Source organism: Manduca sexta, chromosome 18 (genome assembly GCF_014839805.1).
Source record: "Manduca sexta isolate Smith_Timp_Sample1 chromosome 18, JHU_Msex_v1.0, whole genome shotgun sequence".
In the NCBI taxonomy this organism is placed as follows: Eukaryota; Metazoa; Arthropoda; class Insecta; order Lepidoptera; family Sphingidae; genus Manduca; species Manduca sexta.
Window position 1 is genome coordinate 12,703,442 of NC_051132.1, and position 17,116 is coordinate 12,720,557.

At 38.7% G+C, this 17,116-nt stretch overlaps 1 protein-coding gene across 1 annotated transcript; it reads left to right on the forward strand.

The window, feature by feature from the left end:
* Positions 1 to 1,536: 1,536 nt before the first annotated feature.
* On the forward strand, positions 1,537 to 15,649 carry LOC119189625 (talin-1-like; the record flags this gene model as incomplete). The annotated part of the gene is given in 12 exon segments (XM_037439837.1): positions 1,537 to 1,653; positions 1,900 to 2,085; positions 3,131 to 3,338; positions 3,740 to 3,870; positions 4,634 to 4,753; positions 5,046 to 5,231; positions 5,233 to 5,256; positions 5,529 to 6,007; positions 6,319 to 6,498; positions 7,852 to 7,887; positions 9,572 to 9,769; positions 10,642 to 15,649. Coding segments are annotated over 12 exon segments (2,829 nt in total), but the record flags the coding sequence as incomplete, so codon positions are not given.
* Positions 15,650 to 17,116: the final 1,467 nt, after the last annotated feature.

Below are 17,116 nucleotides of genomic sequence, written 5' to 3' on the forward strand. Positions count from 1 at the left end.
GGGAAACGGTGTTTGTGATTAGTTCATTATACACTTTTATAATATTGTTATTTATTGTATTTAGCTTTGTGTGGAGATATTGAATTCGAAAATGTTGTAATAGATAGGTTGTTAAGAGTGGACGTTCTTTATTATTTTTCTTTTTTACACGAACGATACTCCGTGGAAGTCGATCGTGATATTAATACAAGAAATACTGTATTTCATTTAAAAATAATTGTATAATATTAATTAATGTTAAATAGTGACGAAGTTTTTTTTATGAAACTCCCAAAGTCCGCAACATTCACTACATCCCATGTCTTTTCCTGCATAACGTCCTTTCAATATATTGTTTACCTTAGTATAGCCCGGTTTACCTTAGTATAACACAACACGCGTGTAGTTTCGGCGCGGTGGACGGTCAACCTTATATTTTTCAAATCCGTCGCTCATCAAAGTCCAATATTGACAAATCACATATTTTATATGTTTATATTATATTTATATTCACGTGGTGTTTTGCGATGGTTGGCAGAGTTCTAAGTGAACTTCATTGTGGATGACTGTTATTCACTTAATAGGTTAAAGGCAAAATATAATAATATTACTAAAAATACTAGGATAATAAGATCTTTTATATGATTATGGGACATATTTCATGAGTGTGCACTGAAATTGTCACTTGCCTGTTACATGTGATACACAGATTAAAAAACATGCATCTTCAATGAAGACCACTTGTCATCTCCGGGAAGTCATCAAAGTTTCATCGGTAATATGGGAGGTGGCCAAAACGATCTAGATAATAAAAAATCAAATACCTCATTCTTTATAGCTCTTTTCACTATAATGATCACCATTTGGTGTAGAATAAAAGAAGTGACTTTGAAATATAAATTTTGTGTATTTTTTATTTAATCACTTCTAAAATAGTATCACAACTGGGACTAGCCCCCCTCTCCCTTCACAAAACATTGTTGGCCACCCCCACCGACGCCATGTTTTTCAGAAAGCTTGTGGGTTACCGTCGCATGGCTTTCGTCGTCGACACGCTGTGGTGTCCATTACCGAGTTGGACAACCCGAAGCTTTAGTGATTAATGCGTTTTCTCTAACAGCAATAATTACAACACAGCTTTGGTCATGTTCAGCCATGTGCAGTCAAAAAATATGATAACTTTTTTTGTATTTTTACGTCGTGCATAAAATATTTGGGTGATATATTTGCCGTCACATATGTTATTAATTATAATTATATGTGTTATTCGACCTCGTTCTGTAACACGGCTGCGCGTGACCAAACCTGACGCTGAGTGTGAACAATTTTTATGTGTTTTCATGCGATGTTATGGGTTGTTCATCTCTGTTAGGAACTGTTACGGGCGAAGTGAATGTGGAAATATGAAAAAGATATTTTTTTTTTCTTTTTTTTTTATAAAAACATATTACCATATTTACAAAGCCGCATCTCATCTAAAATTCCTTTCATAACCTAACAGTCACCGCTTTGTTCACGAGATAGTGTTGCGTTGTGCTCACCGTCTGTTGGTTGCAGGTGATGGTGACCAACGTGACGTCACTGCTGAAGACCGTCAAGGCCGTGGAGGACGAGCACACCAGAGGCACCAGGGCGTTAGAGTCCACCATCGAAGCCATATCTCAGGAGATTGAGGTAAATTGAAAAATATTATTATGACAGATGAAGTAAGTTGTTCCTAGATGGTTACTGATCCCTATCAATGAACTCATTATCAGAGGAATCTTATGTACGTTGTAAAGATTATGCACACATTTTGAAAATATTGCAAGGAGCATAATAAAAGCATATAGGATTTTTTGTTGTTGCCTCACTTATAAAATATATAGGTTTCTAAGACAATTACTTTATTGTGCTATATTTTTTTTTTTATTCTCTTAGGTTCTGATGTCGCCATCCACGCCCAAATCTTCTGCGACTCCTGAGGAGCTGATCCGTTGCACTCGTCAGATGACGGTGGCCACCGCGAAGGTGGTGGCTGCTGGCAACGCCAACAAACAAGACCAACTGACAGCCGCTGCCAACCTTGGAAGGAAGACTGTAGTCGACCTGCTGGTCGCTTGCAAGGTGAGTTACTGTATAGAAATATTTACCGGTTATTATATATAGGATGTTACAAAAATCTGGTTTCTTTGAATCGTGAAGGTTTTGTTTTCGAGTATATGTGAAAAAATAGTAAATTTAGTTTATGAAGCAATCGATATTCATATTTTAAAGTTATCGATAACATAACACTGATTCTTGTGTTCTTAAAGAGACAAACCATATACCATGTCACTGGCAATTGTTATTAAATGTCAGGTTAAATAGTGTTAACACTATCGATTTAATTATCAACAATCTATACTCTATATACTATTATATAAAGCTGAAGAGTTTGTTTGTTTGTTTGTTTGTTTGAACGCGCTAATCTCAGGAACTACCGGTCCAAACTGAAAAATTCTTTTTGCGTTGGATAGCCCTTTGTTCGTGGAGTGCTATAGGCTATATATCATCACGCTATACCCAATAGGAGCGGAGCAGTAATGTCTTATCTCAGGAACTACCGGTATCAACTGAAAAATTCCTTTTGTGTTGGATAGCCCTTTATTTGTGGAGCGCTATAGGCTATATATCATCACGCTATGACCAATAGGAGCGAAGCAGTAATGGCTAATCTCAGGAACTACCGGTTTGAACTGAAAAAATCATTTTTTGTTGAATAGCCCTTTGTTCCTGGAGTGCTATAGGCTATACATGAACAGTAATGAAACATGTTGCAAATCGAGGAAAAAATATTAGTTTTGAGAGCTTCCGTTGCGTGCGCTGCGTAAACGGTTAAAGTTATGCAACAATGATGTATGACGGGATTGTTCCTCTTAAAAAGTTCTAAAAAATATATTATAAAACAATGTCCCCTGCTGCATCTGTCTGCCTGAACGTGTTAAACTCAAAAACTACCCAACGTATTAAGATGAAATTTGGTATGGGGACGGTTTGAGACCCTGGGAAGAACATAGGCTCCCGGGAAACTACTACTTTTATAACGGAAAACTTTAGCCTAAAAAACTTTATAACGCGGGCGGAGCCGCGGGCAAAAGCTAGTAGTATATATTTTTAATCCCCCGCGCAGGCGGCGGCGCACGCGGCGGAGTCGGCGGAGCTGCAGGCGCGCGCGCTGCAGTGCGGGCGCGCGGCGGCCGAGGCGTACCGCGCGCTGCTGCAGGCCGTGCTGCAGGCGGCCGGCGCCGACGTGGCCGCGCGCCAGCAGTTCCCCGACCTGTCGCGCCGCGTGGCGCACACCGTCGCCGACATCATCGCCACCGCCGAGCTGCTCAAAGGTCACACTCTACACATTTACCTTGTTTACTACGCTGCTGTAGTCACCTTCGTTGGTCGAAAAGGAGTGGCAGTTGCTCATGTTGATTAAATTGAAAGTCGACATACCATAACAGTTTTGCTGTAATTTCATGCGTTCAGTATCATTGTAACTCTTTACTTGTGATGGTCAACTCTTAACATTGTTGCTCGTTTCCAAATTTTTAAATTAGTGTATAGTTATTGTTTTTCATATGACGCTTTTGAGCCAAATCCATAAAACTTTATTCCGTATATAACAAAAGGTTGCCTAGAAAAAATTGTCGATGTGATAACATTGCCAATAGTACTTTTCGTTAGTCTTTTGTTTACATATATTTTTTCTTTATCTTAAATAATAATAAAATTCTAATGTGTCCCGCAGGCTCGGACTGGGTGGACCCGGACGACCCCACCGTCATCGCAGAGAACGAGCTGCTGGGCGCCGCGGCGTCCATCGACGCCGCCGCCAAGAAACTCGACTCGCTGCGGCCCAGGAAGACCGTCAAGGTTCAGGTACGGAGCCCTATTTTATATTATAACGTCTAGAGTTAAGTTTACATACGCAGAACTTATTTTAGTTAGTATATTTAAAAATATTGTTATTTATCTGCTAATGTATCACATTTGTATTATTAAGAGTATTGTAAATTTTATTTATCAAAAAAATATCAGTCTTTACTGTCAATCTATCCAAACAGAACATGAAGCACTTTGTTGAATGCAACCTAAGAAGATAGAAGAACGAAGGCGAAGATGCGAAGAAAAGCCGTTAGTGTCGATGAGATATGTTTGATATTCTTGGTTGTTTTTTAGTATCACCCAGGAATCAAACATATTACCCATCGACCGCGGCACAGTCACCTCAAGAGATCAGAAAATAATGAAGCAAAGAACAATAATTAAGAAGTAACTTTATTACTTGATGAAATGATTTATGCTCCTGATGGTAACTTCATAGCAATCAAAACGTGCAATTTATTATTGTTTTCATTTAAAAATCCCAAACTTTTTTTTTTTAAATCCATTCAGAGATGCAATTTTATGTTGTTTGACATGTTTATTAATGAAGTATTTTCATTGGTCTATTTCGAGGATTGGATCGAAGATTAGGATTGGGATTGTTAATTAAAAACGGACGTTAGTCAGAACTTATATTTGACGCTTATTTTTGTGTAACCTATGAATTCTTGTTCATTTGAAAATATTTATTTATCGTATTTACTTTTATTAATCGTTCAGTATACATTATGATATATATAACTTGTTTATTGCCCAGGAGGCGGACGAGAGCCTGAATTTCGACGAGATGATCTTGGAAGCGGCCAAGTCCATCATCACAGCTACATCGGCGCTGGTGCGGGCAGCTTCCGCCGCGCAGAGAGAGTTGATCGACCAGGTGAGTTTAATGGTCAAGATTTCTTTCAAAAACATTTACATTTGTTCTCATTTTTACAGATGGTTTGTTAAGGAATTGTATATAATTAATTGGTGGAGCTTATGTTGTCCTGTCATAAATCTTCTTCTATGTAATCTATCTGTTGTCTTTTAAATCTCTACAAGTATCACATATCGAATCTAAAACTATGCTATATTCCAAGGTTATCTTTCGAGCAGTGATGGGATTGTTATATTTTAAAATTAGAACAATTAGTAATGAAGTGCGTGTCTCACGGTGCGTGCGTGTGCAGGGCAAGGTGGCGCGGCGGCCCACGTCGTCGTCGGACGACGGGCAGTGGTCGGAGGGGCTGGTGTCGGCGGCGCGGCTGGTGGCGGCGGCGGCGCACTCGCTGGTGGAGGCCGCCAACGCGCTCGTGCACGGCGCCGCCTCCGAGGAGCGCCTCATCTCCAGCGCCAGGCAGGTCGCCTCCTCCACCCGCGCAGCTGCTCGTCGCCTGCAAGGTAATACAAACCACATATTTACTGCAGATAAGGTTGCAAATATTGTGTACCCGACTGGATTATGCCTGGCGTAAAATCCGCCATAGTCGAATCGCTTTCCAGAATGAGCTAATGTCCATCTAATAAAATAACTATACTTCTAGCAAACATTGAAGACCACTAAACTTATTGTTGTTCGATATTGTATTTAAGTTGTACGGCATTAACTATAAGATACAGTTTAGTTACCGACGACGACATAGTTATTATACCCTTACTCCTCACTATTCCAGGTCAAAGCAGAACCATCATCAGAGAGCACGGCTCGTCTACAAGCGGCTGGCGCTGAGGTCATCCGCTCCACGGACAACCTGGTGCGTGCCGCCAGAGACGCCATCTGCTGCGAGGAGGAACGCAGCCTGGTCCTCAACCGGCGCATGGTGGGCGGCATTGCGCAGGAGATCGACGCCAGGACCGAGGTGTTGCGAATCGAACGAGAGCTGGAGGAAGCCAGAGGCAGACTATCAGCCATACGCCAAGCGAAGTACAGGCTGAAGGACAGCAGCGCCGCGAGCGACGAGGAGCCGCCGCGGTTCAAGTCGCCGACGAGCTTCAACACGACGTACAGCCCCAACAGCACGTACTCGGCGCAGCACACCGCCAACGTCACCAACATCAGCTCGCACGTGTCGCAGCTCAACCAGTCCATACACGGCGCGCCGCTCAACACCACCACGCAGACCAACTTCGCCACCAGCCCGCCGCCTAAGAGGTCAGTAAAATCACCCCGCCCTATCTAATGAATATTAATAATTAATCTAGAGTTGATATTGTATGTCATTTTAAATTTGGCTCTGCAATATTGGGTATACTTTCTTATAAAATTTTTGTATGTAACATACTTGAAATGCAAACATTATAAAGCGGTAAAATTACATTTTGCGAGTCATGAGCTCAATTCATCATTCGAAATTTGTATCGATAGCAAATCAATCCTTTATTCTGTCCATCCATTCTAATCCACAAGTCATACAATTTAATTACAACCAAATCGTAAATCTATAACAATATTATTTGTCATAGCCCTGGCTTCGCCCAAAACCCATCGCCATCGCCTGGCTACGGCCCGTCCAACGGCTACTCGCAGTCGTTCTCGCGCGACGAGAAGCAGTACAGCACCGCCAGCGCCACCAGCCCCACCTTCTCCAGCTTCCGGCCGCAGGACGACACGCCCAAGCAGAACTACGAGGGATTCACCACTCGGTGAGCTCACACACCACACGGTTTATGTATGACACTACACAAACACATGTACAAAGTAATCCGAGATAGATTTGTATGGAAGAAATGAACCTAGAGGTAGCTAAAATTAGATGGGCTGAATTAAAATGGTTTATCAATGTATGCGCCTTATAAGGTGTGCATCCTTTTTGAACTAGCAATATAAGATATTTAAGTAATGATAAAAAATTATATTTAGTCGTAGTCTCATGGCAGAACATGCTTTAATACCCATGAAATAGAAATGGTTTTACGACTGACTTTACCCCCTCTGAGAGAAGCAAGCCCTATCAAGTTAAAAAAACCTACATAAAAATACACACAAATGTCATACATACGAAATGAAGGTGAACTAACGATCCCCGCTTCTCTTCCACGCTGCGTTGGACGGTAAAGATGAAACAAGTGCCTTCAGCAATCACTTATGACACGTGCCTATATACTATAGTTATACATTAGTTTAGTACATGTTGCGGAGCGACGCGCCTCCGACCAAGGTACGATTCCTGTATACCTACCTTGAACTTCATTGTGTATTGTAATGCTATGGAATAATTACTCAAGTATTAAATTCCAATTACGTTTAAATAACTGATCACCACCGGTAAAGGAACTTTGAAAAACGAAAAAAAATATAGAACACAAATATTAAGTGAAATTTTTCTTAACTTTGAAGTTAAATCAATAAACTATATTGTATATACATTTATGGGTTTATATATTATGTATAATATCGAATTTAATTTCTTTAGCATTACATAAAATAATGAAGTTTAATTTTGAATATCACAGAATATAAAGTAGAGCATTACCCACTTGAAATAGTATGCATGGCTGTCATAGTGAAGTTGTTGTCTAGCCACTAGCCAGGCAAATACTAAAATATACTTCATAACCTATATCTGCCTGTGGTGTAGTTGTATCCACGGACTTTCAATAACAGTTAACGGTTAACAATATTTTTATTTTATATAATAAATACCATAAAACTAGAAAATACAGTTAAGTATTATTATATTGTTTAATTACCGCCGTTTTCAATAAACGATCTGAGTAAATTTTTCGATCCATCATAATGAACCAATCGGAACACAGATATTTTTGACACGCTTACAAATGCGTTATTTTGATTGGTTTATTTCTGGGATCGGATTGAAGATTAAGATTGAGATCGTTTATGTAAATCAGCCGTTAATGTTTATTGCAAGTCTGTGCACTCTTCTCAATAAAATCCGCAGACCGGATCCTATATACCAGCTTACTAGCCTATAACAGATGGACATTCTCGAATGTCCATAATGTCTATTATTTTCTGAATTAATATTTCGTTTGCAGAGAAACGACATCTAATGACAGAACGATGAGAGCTAAGTAAGTGAGGCCGCGTGTATGGCTTGTCGAATACCGTACTCTTTGTAAATGACGCGACGCTTGCCCGAATGTTGCGCGACACGACATCGTTCTGTGCATACCGGTGCTAATTATACATATACTATGCTTTGTTGTTTTTGCCGCGGATTGGTTTCAAAAGTTGCCGCGTCACGTATATCTATGTATTAAATATGTTAGCAATGTAATTCTTGTGTCAGTTGTGAGAGACTATGCCAACATTTGCGCATCACACAAACATTGCTCCAAAAGTAAGAATTGAATGCATTGCCTTTTGTTTCATAATGAAAAATACTGGCCAAGTATTTTATCCATGCATTAATTAGAGTGACTGGACTGGACTGGACTGGACTGGACTGCCTCGGTGGCGTAGTTGTATTGCATGTCCGGTACAATAGCGCTCTGAGGTCCTGGGTTCGAATCCCGGGTCGGGCAAAGCGATATTTGGGTTTTTCTGCTCAGTATCAGCCCGGAGTCTGGAATTTGTGCCCGATATGGCGATAGGCTCGCCCCCTATCACATCATGAGACGGAACATACTTGGCGAAAAGTGGGTGCCCTAGTTGCGCCTCTGCATACCCCTTCGGGGATAAAATGCGTGATGTTATGTATGTTATGTATGTATGTATGTATTAATTAGAGTCCAAAATGACCAAGTGGATTGAACCTTAAATAACCAATCAAATCGTTTTGGTCCTTCCAGCCGGATTTTCAGTCGATAGCAATAATTGAATCTTCAAAAAATTCGATGCGGTAACTTTTGGATACAGTCTAAGGCCCTTTTACTAACTTAAGGAGACGCGCGCGTGACGTCAGATACGCATTCAATATAGACAATTAACTAGAAAATTATTGCTTTTCAGAGTAACCGATTATGGGAATATATTATTATATTTCCTTATAAACATTTTTGTTTTAAATAATCGTCATTTTGATACTTTTCAACCTAATAGCAAATAGTCTAAAAGTAGAAGACACATTTTTTTTTTTTATAAATAAAGCTATTTATAGCGTCACTAATTGCCGTTATTCATTATCTACTTTTAATATAAAATAAAAATAATTTGAAAAGAAAATATCATGGTTGTTAACAATTTTTTTCGTAATAATATAATATAGATTTTACTCTTGGACAGTAATGATCTTCTATTTCACTTATTAATATCGCATCTCTTATCGCTTGTAGGACTAATTTTTCCATCGTTGGATAGCTTTGGAACTAGTAACTACGACATTTTGTAAATAATCCGTCAAAATGTCGCTGTTATTTGTGCCATAAATATATCTAAAGATAGAAACATTAGTCCTTATATTACTTCTACATGATAAGTGACTGTTGAGTGTCTAACACCGCTGCATTAACTCGTGGCTACTTGTGACACACGCTCGCGTCTCCTGTTAGTTTCGTTTAATATCTTCTTTATCCATTGGCGTGACTAGAAACTCGTAACGTGGGTCTAGCCCCCCATCCTGTTGTAATCCCTACAATATACTATAAAACCATACTTGTTATTCTTAGTAATCTAACTCCGTAGTAATAACACATTAATATGCGTGCTTAACTAAACAAACGTAGTGTGCGCATGGGGGGCGCGACCCCGCTGCCGCTCGCGGCGAGCAGTGACGCCAATGGCTCGGTAACGTGCATGCGGGTGGTGTAACGCTAGGACGAGCATGAGCGAGGAGTCAGTGGTGGTGCGGTCGCTCGACCTGCCCGAGGTGCGCACGGCGTATTTGGTATCGGAGTCGGGTCCGGCGGCGCCCGCCACGTCGGACGCGCCGGACGCGCCCCACGCCGCCCAGCGGATATACTACAAGCGCGAGAGGCCGCCGCCGCCGCCGCCGCGCCGCGTCTCGCTGTTAAAGTACGAGGACAACTAGTCTTTGGACATGGGTTCGTTTGTGCCTCTTACATCTTCCGGCACATTCTCTTGTACAGTCACTGTATGTTCATGGACGACACTCATTTTAGGGTATAGGGGTATACGCTTTTATGGGTCACATTTGACCCAGTGTTAGATGGGATATGCTTTGTGTGGGTCTTATTTGACCCAGTGTTGGGGTACATGCTTTATGTGAGTAAGATTAGACCTCGAGTTCTTAGTTCTGTTTGTTCACAATATTTTGGGGGTATTAGTGATAATAGACTATCAATTTAACCGCAAGAAGCAAAAATAAACTAAATATAATTCTTGTTTTAAGGTTATCTCTGTACTAGACGAAACCTGATGGCCGTAGATTTTCGTAGTACATTTAAGCAATTGTCAGGGATATGATTGAAAAATCTAAGCAGAATTTCCAACTATGTAATATGTCTCAAAATCATGGGATATAATAACATTATCCACAAAAAGTTTCCCGAATCTAATATGGGTTTTTCACTACAGACGTTAGAAATAGAACTAGTTTCATCGCCCGGTCGCACTCGGATGGTTACAGTTCACGAAAACAGACGAACTTATTAACTTAGCCTCGCCGTCCCACTGCTGGGCAATGGCTTCCCCCTTCAACTGGGGGTGTGGACCAATCCCACCACGCAGGTCCAGCGCCGCCTGGTGGGTGTGACGTGGAACAGGGTAAATCAGTGTAGCACTAAATCACCACCTAACTTTACGCTCGGCTAACTGTGAATAACTGTTGTGCTGCATGACGCATGGTGTGGGTACTTCTGTCATTCCATTGGTAACGGCCTCCTCGCTCCCTTGACGATAGACTAACAATAAATACACTTCCACAGCTACGAGACCCGCCTGTACGACACGCCGCGACCCGTTAACGAATACGCGAAGACAGAGCGAAAAGAATCGAACCAGTACCAATTCAAACAGGAGAAGTACGAATATGATGCCCCCAAGACACCCCTGAGCCCCAAGTTCAACGCCAGAGAACTGAAGTTCGATGAAAAACCTGAACCGATCTACTCTTCGTTGAAGAAACCGCCTTTCGATGGTGTTGGACAGACCTTCAGTGAGCACCAAAAGTCCACTGAGGCGATACCAGGCGGCACCAAGCACTCTGAGTACTCCGTCAAGAGCGAGTCCTACCAGAGCTACCCTAAAACAGAGTTCACGAAGACAGAAGTGCGACAAGAGGTCAAGTCTCCCTTCACATCTACTCCGAAGTTCGACAGGAATGACTACAAACACACCTCCACGGAGCTAGTGAAGGCAGTCACTCCAGATTACGACAGGATCTCATCGCCTTACGGCAAGGACGTTCAAAGCTACGGAGGCCCGAACTACATGGAGGAGACCACGACAGAAGTGAAGGAAATTCCGAACGGAACGCAGAAGATCACCACAACGAAGATCTATAGCTCGTCACCGGTGAACATGACTAGCACGAGCACCAAGTACGAGCCCATCAAGTTGGAGGGCATCGACGAGTTGTCCAAGTCGTTCGACAACGAGTCAAAATACAGCACCCTGGATTCCAGGTTCAACACCCTGGAGTCCAAGATGAGTTCGGATACCAGCCGCTCCTTCATGAGACCCTCCGACTTCCAGTCATCGGATTACCAGAGCACCACCAACGTAACCAAAGTGAAGAAACCAGAACTATCCAAGGAGATCGACAGTTTGGACAAGAAGTTCTCCAAGCAGACGATCACGTCGGAGACCATCGAGAGGAAGTCGGTGATGACCAGCTCGCACAAGTCCGAGACAAGCTCGACGGTCACCAAGAAGTTCGGCAACTTCTAAAAGGTTTGCATCATCTCGCTTTGTCGCTGTCGTGTGCGCTTCCTGACACTAACAAGGAAATGGAAGGGCAACATGTTGACAGTGTCGACTGCCACTTCGAGCTTTTTTAATATTTATGCGGCGGAATTCTGTATAGAGTAGGTAAATGATCCCGCAGGTGACACAGAGAGTAAGTTATTAAAATTAAACAGTGTAGACTTTTTAGTAGAAAACGCTGTGTCATTTATGGCAACATTTATCATAAATATTTTAAATACGCGCATTAGTGTTTAACATAGACTATTTTCTGTTAAGTGATTTTTGTGAGAATTTAAATATGAACTAAAATGTAGAAGTATTTATATTATGATGTTGGATTTCTACCATAACTTTCTACCAATTTAGTAGAAAATGAAAGTAGTAAGTGTACGAAAATGTCTAAAAGGTGCTAAATATATTTATTTATAGTGAACGCGGTGTCTACATTTGGCCTTAGAGATTATATGGAAGTTTTGATATTATGAATTCTATAAAAATATAGGGATGACGTGAAGTTCAAGTTTTTATTTTATCGATATTAAAATAAGGACTTGGTTTTTACTGAAAACTATCGTGTGGGTGAGACATCACTTACCAGCTATAGTGGGTCCGATAGAGTTTAAAAAAAGTTTTTACAAGTAAAAGCATAACTTTAATATTTTTACGCAAATGGATAAGATGTTATAACTGTGTAAATGGGCAGCTTTTAAACAACAGATCTCTTTTTTTTTTCATATATAATTAATACCACAAATAAACAGGCGAAATATGAAATTTATTTGAAAGTTTTTTTCATATAAATCATTATGAAGGTAGCTTATATAAAATTTTATGAACGACATTGATATTAAAAATCGCCGAATATTAATGAAAATGATATTTCACTCACACGATAATTCCCAATTATATTCACAAAGTGCTAACCCCAGGGGGGACCTTATAATGTTGCCTTTCACTGAACGTTGAATCCGCCAAGTGTGCCATAATTGTATAGGAATTTTATTTCCAGAGTGCCTTCTAACTTTATATAAACGTTTAGATCTCGCCACGTACACCAACACATGGTTTCCATCTTTAATAATATAAGACGATGTGAACTGCCAATAACTTAGGCATTAAAGATATATTTCTAGAAGGAGAGTCAGCTGTATTAAACTAAGTAAAATCTGTAATTAAATAAGGGTGTATCTAAACGTTTATAGTTGCCTTGAAATAAATTATATTAGTGTGGGTAGTGTGCGGAAATCTAACACTTTGGACAATAGAAAATAGTAAAATGAACAGAAACCATCGTCAATTTATAATTATAAAAAAAAAATTAACATTACATTTAAAGATTTCGAATCTCTGTCTCACCCTACCCACTCTAGTAATAAATATATAAAAAACTAAAATTATTAAATTCTAAAAAAAATAAGATGAGTTTTCACATTTTTATATATAAAATCGTGTGCCATTTACGAATTGTTTACTGGATAATGTATAGAATTCTTTAACGCTCCAAAATCAATAATATTTACAATTAGCAACATAATACCGTCCGTATTTCGAAAAATATTTTGAAACTTACAGCTACAAGTACAAATTTTGGAGTGTTTCAGAATTCAAATTTAAAAAGATGTATTTCGTGACATTCTGGTGAAAAAAAAACTTTGATCGCATTAGCGTCTAAACTATAAATGATCATTGTCTCGAAGAAATTATTTCAAAGCAGCTAACTATACGTTTCAAATCTGACTCCAGTCAACACGAGAACGTCATGAGATGCTGTAGTGATGGTCTGGTGCAATTAATGAAGATAAATATTTACTAATTGTGTAGTTTTTAAGTGAAACGTGTGAAGCAACGAATATACAAGCGTTAAGTACAGCGGTCCTTCGAGCCGCGCTGTTTTCGATCACTTTATTAAATATTTTTTATTGCTAATGTTGAATAAAAAATAACCGCCTTTTAAGAATGGTGATTAATAAAAAAAAAAAAAATTAAATGAAAAGTGAATTGCCTCTCACTATTCTTAAATTTTAAATTTATAACCTATTGTTACTGCACAGATGTATAAAAACATTATTTTGTTGTAGAAACGTAGCGAGACTACAGGAGTCACGTGCAGTGAACGAGATTGTATTTCTTGTCACGCATTGAGTTGTTGGGAGACGCGTATGAAATATACCGTTTAAAATTCAATGTTATATATTGTAGCTATTGAAAGATTGCTCCGAATATACGTACAAAACCTAAATTATTAAAATCTAATTTATCTCTAAATTATTTCGTTTTATAGCTTTGAAATTGGTATTTGTACCATAAAGTAAAAAAAAAGGAATTTCAATATTCTAGAAATTTCACTATGTATTCCAAAAACGATGTAATTCCCACCGAAAATAGATATTTTGTTATCGGTTAAAAGTATATTCGCGGTGCAATCTTTCTTCGTAGTAGATGGTGACTCACGATTAGTGGACTATATACTCGTACGGTCAATTTAGACCCAGAATTAGACTTAGTTTTAAGACAGCTTTTAAAAGGACACACTGCAACATAGTCGATAGGTTAGCGGTCGTTAAAGCACAGTTTATTAAGTGGCCTTTAAGTAAGAAAAAATGTATATTTCGTGTGTCACCACCTACCTTACACGTGCCTTAAGCAGCTTTGAGTATTTATGTAGTGTTAATGAGCCCGCGCAAGCGTCACGTCCACTGGAGGTATATGACACCAATTCTGATAGATTAGCTTACGTACAGATGTACAACGTAGTATTTTTAATATTATTTGTGAATACGCTGTGCAAAAAATCTCTGTCGATTTTAGTAAGGACAAGTTGTATTGATCGTAATTAAAAATAAATATATGATTTCAACTTACAAAGCACAAACGCCTCGTACATTACCCGTACTTTAATCACTTCAAAGTAATAGGAGTGACATTGGAAGAACCTCCATCTTAGTCTTTTATTCAGCGTATTTGCAAATAACCTATAATATATTTTACTTATAAATCGTCTTTCATAATGTATTTTATATAATTAAATTCTAACTACGAATTCACTTTAGTTTTCAATGGCAGTTGTAAAATAAGCGCTTGTTCGTACAAGCGATGAGTGACTCGATATTTCGAAACATAAATTATAACTTTGTATAGAGTAGTGTCTGCCATTGAACACTTATGTACTCTTCAATTATATACATGTTATACTGTGTAGTGTTATTATAATCGTATAGATATAACTATGTATTTCTCGATAAAAGCCGTGTCTTATTAATAAATAATAATGTACAATTTATGCGTTGTTTGGCAAATATCTCAACTATGCATTTATGAAAATTACTGTTAGTCGGTTCATTTTAGACTATCGTGACAGTTCTAGCTGAACTTTGAAGTACATTATAACAACTAAAGCCATGCAAACGACTCTATTACAAAATAAAATAAATGGGTCAATATTGACCCACCCCTGGGTCACTTAAGTCACATTCCCTTTACAAGAGACATGTAGAAATAAATTGAGATTTTGTCAAACAGCGTATTTTGTCTATAAGTGCTTGTGTACGAACAATTGTATAATTGATATTTAATGTGTTTTGATATGCATATACTAGGAGTTAAGTGTAGAAACTAAAATCTCATATTATATACCAAATAACTATAACTAATTTTTATTGTTTTGGCGACGTCCTCTCAAACATATTGATCATGGGAAAATGAAAACACAAGAAATAAAATAATTCTAATCGTTTGAAAACTCAGCTGTCGAGCACTGAACACTTCCATGCAGAACTTTGTGATTCAAAGTTGTACTGTTTACAGTGAGAGAGCCAAGCATATTACTCGTCGCGTCTCAGTTAAACTTGGAAGTGTATCGTTATGTTTGAGAGCGAGGTCGCGTTCAGATGTGGTGACATTTTGTTCGTTGTTATAATTTTGCGAGATTTTATTTGGTTCGTCGTCGGTAGCTAAACTAATAATTCGTCACTTCGGGGCATTGTATGGTACGACTTACATCTGAAATATAAATTCACTAATTTATAACTCGTGTTTTATTTTACAACTACGCATAAAATCAGTTTGGTCAATGGAAACAGTAGTCACTCTGAGGCTCACCTTTGAGGTAGTCGCTTGAGATATTGTCAAAACGATTTAGGACCAACAAAGAAATAGTCTATTCCTACAAAAAGTCGGTAACACAATTGACAATCCTTACATCGTACACGTTTGCGCTCCTTCTATTACAATAATATAAATGACTGAGACAGTTGGTGCCATATGATTTTATAACAGACTTCTAGTGGCGCTCTCTCAATGAATAATTCAAACCCCATTTTGCTTAGCAATTAAATCAATTAAGTAAATAAAATGCACTGGCCAATGGCCCAGTATCGCTTTCAATGATATCTACTCTAGACCAAAGTACAAATAGACTATTCCATAAATTTTAATAAAAGCTATACTTTAGTATTTTTCGTATTTTATTCTGTCTCGGTGGAGTAGTGGCACCACGGCACGAGCGCATTGCCGAGGTCTCAGGTTCTGATAATATTAGCCCGCGGTCTGGATTTGTGCCCGATATGGTGTTAGGCTCGTTCTCTATCAGATCATGGGTCGGAATACACACAACGGAAAGGAAATGCCTACCTTTTCGGTGATAAATGTCGTGAGTATGTATATGAATAATTAAAAAACGCAGTTTCCATAAAAAACAAATAAAACCAATTTTAATATTTATACATCGTGTTTATTAACAAAAAAATACAAATACGTGATTACGATGTAAATCAGTCGGCAAAAGAACAACATCGCCATCGTGTGCGAGCTATTGCTTACATCTACAACGTGATCAGTGGAGGCCACGCCTCGCGCAAACATCGGATACCAAACAGATATAACGACTGAGACATTTTGTATCTGAACCAATATTGTGAGAAAAGTCGACCGATAAAAGGCTATTTTACCTTATTGCATCGTCACATAACTCATCTTCAGATAAAAATACCAGTATATAAATATTGCTTGCTCGTCATTAATTTAGATGTTACAGCATCAGATTAAAATCATGTCGCTAAATAATGAAACGTAGTGTTTTGCGCATTGAGCCAGTGTGCAAGGTACGCGCCGATACATTCACCAATATTCTTATACCTTCTGGATTTAGTTTAATACCTTTTGTATTCTGTTATAGAAATTAAAGAATCACTTACTAACGATGCAATACATTTTAAGGTATCTAGTCGTCATATCTAGTTTGGTCTTTAGTAACATCTAATTATTTTTCTGTGACCGGTAAATTCGAGAATATAAAACAAAGCATTTTTGTGATACTACTAAGATTCTAGAAGTTTTGACAGTAACCAACCAGTAAGGCAATGGATGGCTTTTAGACTTAGATTAATGGAATCAAAGTAAGCGAGTGGAGATTCTCAAGGAACTTTGTGCTTAAACAATATACTTATTTATCGAAATAGGCAATAACTATAAACAAAATTATGAAAAATATAGAGA